General features: G+C 37.6%; 1 protein-coding gene across 1 annotated transcript in view; it reads left to right on the top strand.

Annotated features, from left to right (window-relative positions):
* Positions 1 to 853: 853 nt before the first annotated feature.
* Positions 854 to 11,341, top strand: part of ANGPT1 (angiopoietin 1) — a gene marked incomplete at both ends in the record, with an annotated part of 161,785 nt that continues 151,297 nt past the window's right edge. Inside the window, one exon of the mRNA XM_080639609.1 lies at positions 854 to 1,150. Within this exon, the coding sequence (XP_080495735.1) occupies positions 854 to 1,150 (297 nt within the window). The remainder of the gene's footprint in view (positions 1,151 to 11,341) is intronic.

The raw sequence follows: 11,341 nt of genomic DNA, 5'->3' as shown, positions 1-11,341 counted from the left end.
CATTATATGCTGAAAAAAACTCTCTCTGAGAACTCTGCTAAAGAAACACATTTGTCTTAGAAAAGTAGCTAAAGCATGTGAGGGTTAAAATTAACTTTTTCCCATAAGTGTCATTCTCCCAACTTAGAATTCTTTAATAGATACAGAGCAGCGGAGAACTGAAAGTATTTTTAATTTCAGTGCTTTGTATATTTACAGAGGGATTATAGCAAACTTCTACACTTTATCTACATTTTAATAGGTCAGTGTGAACATATGAAGTGTATTAAGGTGGACTGCCTTCCTTATTAAACTTACACGAATTTGTCAAAAGCCCTTAGCAGTTGTATGCAATAGGAGCTGGAAAGCCATGCATGATTGAGGTAATGCATCCAGCCAGTTTGTAAGATGATCCCTCTGTACGGAGCCATCAGCCATCCCTAGCATAGGGGCGCACTCATACACGCATTCCTGTCAAGTCATCTTGTGAAAGGCTGCTTGCTTCCAGCTTGGCTTGAAAGTGCAACCTTAATAAAACTCACTGAAGCCTGAGAGAAAATAGCAGTTCTGCAGCAGATAGTGCAGGGGAAAGAGACTGGGATATGCATATGCAGCTGACTAAAGCAGGCTACATGCTGGACTGTAGCAGAGAGGAAACAATAAATCTTAACTACTATGCAATAAATATTCCCAATTTTAACTAAGGAATCTATCCTCATAGTGAAATTGAAAAACCAACAGTTTATCCAAGCTTGATTACTAAAGTGCTCTTCTCCAGTCCTTTTTCCAAAGACTTCAAGGGGAATTAAGAACAAATTTAAAGAAAGACGAAGAAAAAGTTTTTGTTAAAGCAGGAAGGGAAAGTAATAATAACATGTCAGTTTTCCTTTCCTTTGCTTTCCTGGCAGCGATTCTTCCTCATATAGGCTGCAATAACCAGCGTCGGGGTCCAGAAGCCAGTGGGAGAAGATTTAACCGGATTCAGCATGGGCAGTGCACCTACACTTTCATTCTGCCAGAACAGGACGGGAACTGTCGTGAAAGCACGACAGACCAGTACAACACAAATGCTCTTCAGAGAGATGCTCCTCACGTGGAACAGGATTTCCCTTCCCAGAAACTGCAACATCTGGAACATGTGATGGAAAATTACACTCAGTGGCTGCAAAAAGTAAGTGTTTCTTTTTTTCATTCCTCACTAAATGGATTTTTTTGGTGACCCTTATGCTGTTCAGGGGGTTCATTAGTTTCTATGAGAACTGAGGTAATAAGGATTGACCTAGTTCGTGGCTGTGTAGGGAGAAATGTTTCAGCCAGAGTGCACCATTCTTGGTGACATTGCTCTTGGGAGCAGAATTTTCCTGTTGTGAAAGATGCAACTTCTTGAAGTTTTATCTCAAGAGACCACGGATGTTTGTAAGCCAGAGAACACAAAAATCCTCCAGAGACTCTAATGACAGAACTTACTAAGTATTCCTGTAAACTCTCTTACAGCTCACAGCTTCAGATCACATGCCATGAAGGATACCTGCTACTCTGACAGCAAAAGGGAGCATTTAAAAAGTCAGCATTTAAAGGCACTGGGTTAAGAACATCATTGTTCTTTCATAAATAGATCTATATAAATTGTTCTACACAGCTAATTGCTGGAAAGAAAGAAGAAAGTATATAAGCATTCACAGTCCTAAAACATCACAGTAGAAGTTTTTAACTGTGTAGATTCCACTGGAGTTCAAACAGCCTGTTTTAATTTGTGTGTGTATATGTGCATTCTGTCATAGGAAGGGAAAAATGGTTTTGAAGGTGTAGCAGTAACTTAGCAGAAGTAATTACTTTTAAGAATTTGTGCAGTAGTTCTAATTTTCTAATGAACTTTTCAGTATTTTACGCATGAACTGAAGTTTGGGCTTGAGAAGACTTAAATATGTGAATAATTCCACTCATATGAGCAGTCCCATTCACCTTAACAGGATTACTCACTTGTGTAAAATTACATACCTTGGAGGATCTTTTCAATGCCTTGATAATGAAAATGTCTTGGGATAGCTGACCAGTAAAAATAAATAAACAGTCTCTGTATACAGTTATTTGTAATATTCCAATTCTCACACTGGCATTTTGGCCTGGCAAAGCAGAAAATTGAGCAATTGAGGGATGTAACTAGTTGTGTAAGATGGCACAAGAAAACTATTGTATGTACTCTTTTGAAAGATACATTATTTAACTCTAACACAAGTTCATCTTAAGAATGAGCATCAATAAAAATCTAGTGAAGACTTTACAAGGCGAGCTAAAGCTTCCTATTAGCATAGTTAGTAACCTGTGTTCTTCACAAGTTTTGTTTCATCCAGGCAGTATACAAGACAGAAATATGTTAAAAAGCATATAGAGTCCTTCCCCATCCCCCTAACCCTCCTAAAGTCTTTAAAGAGGATTTCCTGGTCTCTTGGTGAATTAATTGTGCTCTTTGCATATCTGGCTCTAGCAAGACAGAAAAGCTGCTGTCAGTAAATATAATCAAGCACTTATTTTTTAGACTACTTTCCTTTTTTTTTTTTTTTTTTTTTTTTAATATCTTAGTCTGCTTTGGGAATATAATGCTGGAAATGAGGGGATGCCTTTTGTAGGGGAAAGCATTTCTTAAGAAATTATTTTACTATACCTTGGGAGGGCTGAGGCAAGTACTAAAAAGAGGAAAGTTGTTATTTGTGTTTATACACACATGATTTTACTTGAGCAAAGTGCCTGCTGAATCGTGCTTATAAGACTTATTCTGTGTTTGTCCACTAGAGACTGAACTAAGATCACTGTTTCAGTGTGAGCTGAGCATGAAGAAATATGAGTCTCGGGAGTGTGAATGTCTGAGTTAGGGTTAGTCCTCTCACACTTTGGAGGGAGGTGATTAAACAGGTAGGAAGCCCAATGAAAGGGGTTTATATTTGAGGACTGTTTTTTCTGAAGTGATTGTTAAACATGCAGACCTATCCCTCCTCCTCCTTTCCTTCCCAGCCCCCAAGCCTCTGCTCCCAGGGGTTTACATAAAACTGGAATTGTGCACATATCCCCATGTGTCAGTTTTCCCTGGAATGAAAGGACTCGTTTCTCTGTGTGATGGAGTACGGCTCACTCTGAACAAATGAGGCTGATGCAGCTCTATTATAGTATCTCTGAATACTGAATTTGCTTTGTTGTTTGTTGCCATTACAAAGCATCTGAGCCATAACTCATTTCCTTTCTAAAAAAGCATAATGTTGAAGTGCAATGAATATATTTTGTAGATAACTTGCATATCATTTTTATACTCTGCATTTATTTCCCTCCTTATATTTTTAATATCAGATGTAGCTGCTGCTACACTAAACAGTATTTTACAATTGCACCTGCAATGAACAAAGTAAAGAATAATTTATGCTTATGGGCCTATGACTGGAAGTGAATAGCTAGAATAAGACATAATGTTTAAGAATTTGAGATATATTCTGACTTACATAATGGAAATAGCTTTACTACTTCAGGTTATATGTATAATTTTCATTAAAATTGTCCATAGGCTATGTTTGAGTGAATTGTTTTCTCAGCACAAACGCTTGCCTGCAATATTGAAAGACTATTTATTAAGGAAGTTTGGGAGAAACATGATTTGCTTAACTCTGTAGTATCTTAAACTTAAAATGGTTTTCTTTGATATCTAGATTAGCAGATTTCTAGGAGCAAAGCAAGCATCAAAGTAAAATAAGAACGCAAGCCTGAGTGAAGATAAAAATGTGCTTGTCTGGGGAGCCAATTACTGGCAATTAAGTCCCAGCCTTGTCCATTGACATTTGCATATCTATAGTCCGCGTAACAGGGATTGGTTGGAAAATCAGGGACCCAGCAAAATGCTCTGCACAGAAACAATTCGGAAGAAGATGACTTGGTAAACATTTTTAGAGATTTTCCTAGAACTGTTTATTTTAATGCCGGATAGCTTTCCCCATTGTTTAAGCTTGGGTTTCATTTCTGCAATATGTTTATACTAATAGTTCAAAACAAACAGTTCATCACATTCTCCTTCTTGCAGTAACTGACTGGCACACGTGACACTGTTTGGTATTTAATTGCAGTGTCTAAGTATTGCCAAAGAGGAGTTACATGAAACGTTGTCATCATGTCTTGCTTGGGAACTTTCTGTTAGTCAGCTTGTTGAACTCAAGGCATCGATGGACTCTGTATACATTCAGAATAGCTATATAGATGAGTTTTTCACATACTTATCCATCAGTCCAAACGGTAGTAATACTTGTTATTACAGTAGTGAATTTTACCTGATCCACTCATTCTTTTTTTCCTGATCATCAACTAGGCAGAATAATATAAAAGTTTAAAATTAATACTTAATAATAATAATATACAATAAGAAGCTAACACAGCTGTATAAGTTTGAGTTGAAAGTGAACCACAACTATTCTATCAGCCAGATCCCAGACTTAGATTTCTTGCATTTTAGGGTTTCTCATTTTCTCTGCAAATATTGATGGCATCACTAGACTTAAACCAAATAAAGACGCTTCCACTCACTTCCCTTTGCCTTCAAAATGCCTGTTCTGTCATCAACTATAACAGAAGTATAAAATGATGAGCTAGTTTCAGTAATTAAAGAAAGAAATTATGAGCAATTTTTTCTGGGGTATCTGTAGTCATTTGATAGTCCACTTTAAAGTTTATTCTTCTCATTGTTTTGATAAATTGTCTATGGCATTCTTTGTGCTCTCTATTCCCTGTTTTACAGAAGTAAGATCACATGTGCTCACCTGGGTTTTAAGCATGTAAGGAATCTAAGTTTTGAAGGGGACCAATCATTGTGTAGAAGAAAGTAGCTTTTGGAAAGACTGGTCTCTGTCACTGTGTGCTGTGGCTCCACTGAAAATCTGAAATAATAATAATAATAATAATAATAATAATAATTTGCTTATGTGTGTGGATTGTGACTTGGATTTTATATTGTTTGCTGAAGATGGGAAAATTGCTTATATGTCATTCTTGCTATGAAGCTGTGTGAAAATGTGACAGAGCCTGCCCTGAAGAGGGCATATCTAGAGATGTCATAATATCTTATGAGGCAAATTTATATTAATACAAAGATGGAGGTGGCCATAGTGTGTGTAAAATTTTGTCACATTAAGAAACCAATATTCCCTAGTTGAACGAATACAAGAAATAGTAAAAATTTTATTTATGCTTATGACTCACTGGGCATTTTGTAACGTAGCATCTGGCCTTAAAGTCCACATAACATTTGGATATTAAGTGCAACCAGGAGATCCATAATGAACTCCTGTTAATTTTCCCAGATAAAAGCAGATAATTAGATTTGGAATCTACCATTGTTCCTGTGCTTATATTACTGACAGAGCTGTGTAAGGAATGGCGTGTAAGGAATGGCTTTTCAGTAAATCTTTCCTTTTCAAGGTGGACCAGGGCTAAAAGGAAACAGTGAGAACATTTCATCCAAAACTGGTCAGTAGCCTCCTATTTGGCATCCATCTCGAATCTGGATTTCTTGTCTAGACCCAGAGACTGTTTACTATTTTAGGTACTCCTTTTTTGCTTCAGAGTCAATGAATTCTCATATCCAAAACAGATCCTCATCCTAGTGACCTTTGAAATGCAGTTCCCACAAACAAGCTTTGAAACAAATAATGGGATTCAAATTAGTGGGATTACTTATATATTAGGTACTACTCAATCGTTAAGTATATAAAAATGGAATTTAAGGAGCAAAAGTAAGTTCATGGAAACAAACTGATTCTAAGAAAATTTATGTTTGAATGTAAAACTGAAATTGCTTATTTACCTCTAAACAATCTCTCGGCTAATAATATGCCTGAATTTCAAAGCAGTATTAATCACATTTCTGAAGTCATTGGGATAATTTGAGGTACCAACAAGAAAGAGTCAAGACTTCAAATGTGGAAATGCCTGAAAGAGTTACATTTATTTGGGGCATAACCAATTTGGCAGTGTTGTAGGATTTTTTTTAAGAAGCAGAAGGGCAGTCTCGCATGTGCCACATTTGCTAGAAAATTACTTAAAAAAAGAGTATTTCCCAAGCTTGGACAGAAGGTTTTACGTAATGTGCAGTAGAACCTGAATATGTTTGTTTCCAGTGATGACAGCTGTAATTAGGAACTTTCTGGTAACAATAAAATATTACATTTATTAGTCATCAGAACTGTCCAACCAACATGCCCAGTGGGAGATCTCATTTAGATCACTGAGAGCTTTTCTAAATGAAACTGATATAAAGTAAATTGCGTGTCATTTTGAGGGTGCTGAGAACTCATCGTTCCCATTCCCTTCTGTGGTTTGGAACAAATCTTCACTTCACAGAGCTGGATGCTCTGTGAAAAAAAAAAAAAAAAAATGGAAAAGAAAGCCAGCTCATGTGGGAAAAGTATGAAGCTGGGTATTTTAAGTCTGCACCATCCCACCCAAACTGGCTGAAAGCCAGAGATAGCCAAGATAGGTTATTCTTCATTGTGGGGAATCTCTCAATGCTGTGTCAAGAGACGGTAGCAAGCCCACAGGAAGAGCCAGCCATCTGAATGGTCTTGTGGAAGTCCCTGCTTCTCTTCATTGACTCCAGGGAAATCCTGAGCAGCTCACTTCCTGATTTAAATGCCTCAGTTAAATGGGATAGATTTAAGCTTTACTTCTATCCATGGCTATAGCACAGACTTTCCTAGTGACTGCAAAGAAATTGTAAACTTTAAGTATTTCAGTTTCCCTTTTCTAACACAAATATAGTACTGCTACCTAATTTCACAAGGCTGTTGGGAGGCTTAATGCGTTATTTTTTGTGCTGTTTTTGGAGTCTTTCTAGTGGAAGGTATTTTGTGCTATTAAGGGTTTATAAATTATAATAATACTTCCAATATTTACACGAAATGGAGCGAGATTGAAAAATATTTTGGAAGAAAACTAGTTTCAAAATTAGCAACTAAAATAATTTATAAAGAATAAGCAGATAAATACAATGAATATGAATCTATAGTGCTAAATATATTTTGCAGGTTGCAGTTGAGCAAATTGATTGTATATGTCCTTTTAGCAGTGAGAAGAGTCCTTATTCTTGCAGTATTCTTCAAACACATTAAGCAGCTTCTGCTCCAAACTGTATTAATCTAAGATGAATAAGACTGTGTCTTAGTCACATATGGATTGTCAGGAAGACCAGTGAAGGATGGCTAGTTTTTTAGAGCTATTGTTACCAGTAATTTTGAATAAACTTGTCACCATCAAAACCGAACTCACATGATTTATAGGAAGGTGAAGATACTTAACAACCTGCTCATATTCATGTAAATTTATGGTTCAGCTTAGTTCAGTCCTCTTCTCCATATTTGCAAGATGATGCAAACAATGATGAGGTAGTAAATGAAGACCTTCTAGAACCAGTATCAAGATTTTAGCTGTGCTGTGAACATCATCTTCAGCACCAGCAGCTCAAGTGCCTTAAATAAACAGCCTTGGTGTAAAAGTCTTCCCAGTAGCATAAGGATTTCCTCTCTCATTAAAGGGTTGTAGTTTGATCAGGAAAAGGAAATTGAAATAGTTTCATATTTCATAGGAAGGGCTCTTTTTCTTATGAAGCAAGTGTACTTTAACACAAGGTTATTCTTGTGAAACTGCATGTGCATATTTTAGACAGTTTTATGAAACATCTGGGTGGTGAATATTCACTTGGAAGGGTAACTTAGCAATGCTATAAATTGTTGAACATTTGCACTACATTTCCTTTAATGTTCCTGCACAAAAATCAAGCTTTGCTTTTCATTAACTTAGTTAAGAATTAGGTTAATCTAAAACACTGTAAGTCACTCCGAAGGTGGGATAAGAAGTCTACCCAGGGACTTGCACCAATTTAATTTTCCCTACTTAAAACTGATGCAAGTCAAGCTAGTGTAACTTCCTTGTCTAAACAAGACTAACAGTGGGGTTATGTTCAACATTGAACAAACATATGGGTACAGCCAGTCAAAGCAAGACAGGTATATGGTCTCATGGAAAGATGCTCAAGTTGCGTTATTCTACATTTGCAAAAATGTTTTGCTTTCAGAATTTAACCAAACCAACAAACCAACCAACAAAACAAAAAAATTTGATTAAAACAATTCTTTAATCCCTCAAGAAAACCATATAGAAAAACAGAGTCACATGACTGAAAGAAATTTCTTCTACTGCTTTGACTAGCTTCTAGGAACAGAAATGAAAAGAAGACAAAAAGAAAAGGGTAACAGAGAACTATGCTAATTTTATGGTGCAATAGGTGAATAGATCTTTAACAAAGGTACTTTAAAGGTCTGTTTTGTGGTAGTACATGAGCAGTTATATGATCTGTATTATTATTCCTCATTTAAATGAGAAAGAAATAGGCTGAAAGTGCAGTTATAGTCTCGCTGTTGAAAAATCTGGGTTGAAGACCCCTGACTAAAAAGTAGCTGATGAAAAATTCTGCAAGCAGTCTGCAGAATTCCTTGCCCTTGGAAGTCTCATGCTGGTGCATGAGTGTGCACACACATATATACACATGCACATATACACAGATATGCATTTAGATTTTTGGAGTGTTTGGTGTATCATATGCTAAAATCTGTTTCTAAGTGTTGTGGCTTAAATCCACTCTTATATTTTATATCTATGTACCTGCTGTTAATCTGTTGTTCTCCTAGAATTGACCAGTTGGCTCAAAAATAATAGAAGAGTCGGTAGCAAGATGAAATCTTATGTATTGTACACGCATTAATTCTCTGTGAATGAGTACCCATGCTGTGCTGCTGATAAATTATGTGTGCTTTTGTTTCTGTTCTTTATAGGATGTATATGAAGCAAGAATTTACATATATTCTGGAAAAAATATTGGACATTTGTACTTCCCATCCCAGCCATGTTTCTGTCCTTACATGTGCCTATCCTGCAAAACAAACCTGATTATTCTTTGTGCATGCACAGCATCTGCTTCTTCAATAGGACTTGGCATAAATATATAATTTTTCATCAGGTCTTCAGGGAATTTTTTTTTTTTTTGAGTAAATTCTTGCCATTTGTAATGTTTTTGCTAGTTTTCTTACTGCAAATAATGTACCAGGCATACCTTCTGCAATAGGAATGGATGGGAACAACCAAAATCCACTTGTTCCAGTTAGCAGAATTCCCTTCTGAGACTGTTCTGCCCGAGGATTTGGGCAGAATCTTTCTTCTTCCTCTGTACCAAGCAGGCAAATAGGCTTGAAAGATTACCCTAGAGATAGGATAGGCTCTTAACATTCCTGCCAGGAAATTAAGGCAAGACTAGAGAACTGTGGGAGAAAAATGGGAGTATGAGCAGAAGACCTTAGAAGGCAATTTCTCTGTTTTTGACAGCATGTCTTCTTTCACACTGAAGCATAGATGATCAGATTGGTGCTAATCAATTTTGAATTCAAAAACTGTTTCTGCTGCAGGCTGGTATGCAATTTATAGACTGATCTTGCCTTTTTTCACATCTGAACTTCCTTTAAAGGCTTTCTGTATGCAAGAGGGTTTTCTTGAAAGATATTATCTATGTTATGAAACTTCTCTTTTAGGGACAACACTGTTTAGGAGGCCAGGCTTTCAGTTTCTTCATCTGTGATTTACACCAGTCTAAATCTGCAGAGGGAAATTGCAAGGTTTCAAAGAGGAAAACACTAGTGCCTGCCCACTATTTTAAATATACAACCAACTTGCAGTCATTATCAAAGGCTCTCCAGCCTTCAAGGTGGGGTTCTTACTTCCTGACTGTAGGTGAAAAAAAATCTGATTCTCAATGTGTAAATTTCCTATTTTGAAATGTGTTTTAATATTTGACCTTTAATACACTCTAAATCCACAGAACACATTTTAAATATCCACAAAAATGAAAGGAAGAGTGTCCTGGGTTCAGCAGCAGCAGTCAGTTTTTCTCCTTCTTAGTAGCTGGTGCAGCGCTGTGTTTTTGACTTTTGGCCTGGGAATAGTACTGATAAAACCGATGTTTTCAGATGCTGGTCAGAATGTTTAGTCTGACCAAGGACTTTGTGAGTCTCATGCTCTGCCAGGGAGGAGAAGAAGCCGGGAGGAAGCAGGGACAGGACACCTGACCCAAACTAGCCAAAGAGGTATTCCATATCCCAGCATGTCATGCCCGGGGAAGTAACTGGGAGTTACGTGGAAGGGCACGGGCTGCTCAGTCAGACTCGTTTTAGGAGGGTGGTATCGTATTCTCTTCCCTTGTTATTTCTCCTATCATTATTATTATTATTGATAGCAGTAGTGATTTGTGTTATACCTTAGTTACTGGACTGTTCTTATCTCAACCCGTGGGAGTTACATTCTTTCAATTTTCCTCCCCATCCCTCTGGGGGTGGGGGGGGAGTAGAAACTGCGTGGCTGACTTGCCGACTGGCTTAAACCACGGCAGTTCTTTTTGGCGCCCAACGTGGGGCACGAAGGGTTGAGATAACGACAGATCTGACCGGAGTGTGTCTAATCGTATTTGTGATAAGCATTCAGTGTTTTGGATTAATAGTCACTCGTCACAATGCTGATTTATTGGCTCTCAAAGTTGTTATTTTTGATCTCACAGTTTCAATATGCCATAGCTTACTTAGAGCCGGTATTTGCTGTGTTGGTGTTTTTCAAGTGTGGGGCTTGGGCTAAGGTTATTGTCTCGTTGTACTTTATGGTAATGACTTGTAATACAATAGAATCATTGATCATGAAATTGATCTGGCTTATGTTCCCATTGTGGTCACCACCTTTATACTTTGGGAAGTATATAATACAAGTGCTTAGCAATTACATATCTTTTTTCTCCTTCTCGGGTGGTCAACCTATGAAGGAGACATTCTCTTACCCTCCCAGTGCCCCCCCCAAACTGTTTACAGCATTGTTTGAGAGTTTTGAAGTTTTTGAATGGCCTTTTAATACTGTTGAGACCTGTTTGCTGATCATGATGGGGATCACCATGTTGGCACGCATACAGAGTGTGTTTTGTCCACAACCATTACGTCTGATCTCAAGAGTTAAGCAGAGTCAGGTTTGGGTCTTGTCTGGGGTTAGACGACAATATAGGGGGACCGAGAGATTTTCCCCGAGGCTGGACAGCCATGAATGGCAGGGTGTGTGGGATAGTATGGGCAAGTATCTAGGTCAGTGGGCCCCTCCAGTGCTTTGGAATTTCTCCACCGAACAAGTGCAAAATCCAGAAGAATTAGTAAAACACTTTAATGAGGTGTGCTGTCATCCTGGTCATACCAGAGAGGAACAAATCATGTCAACGTGCTGGGGCTTGGCCTATGCTTACCGGGCCTTGTTCAACACT

The sequence above is a fragment of the Psittacula echo genome (assembly GCF_963264785.1).
Source record: "Psittacula echo genome assembly, chromosome: 2".
In the NCBI taxonomy this organism is placed as follows: Eukaryota; Metazoa; Chordata; class Aves; order Psittaciformes; family Psittacidae; genus Psittacula; species Psittacula echo.
This window is presented reverse-complemented; position numbering and strand designations above follow the sequence as displayed.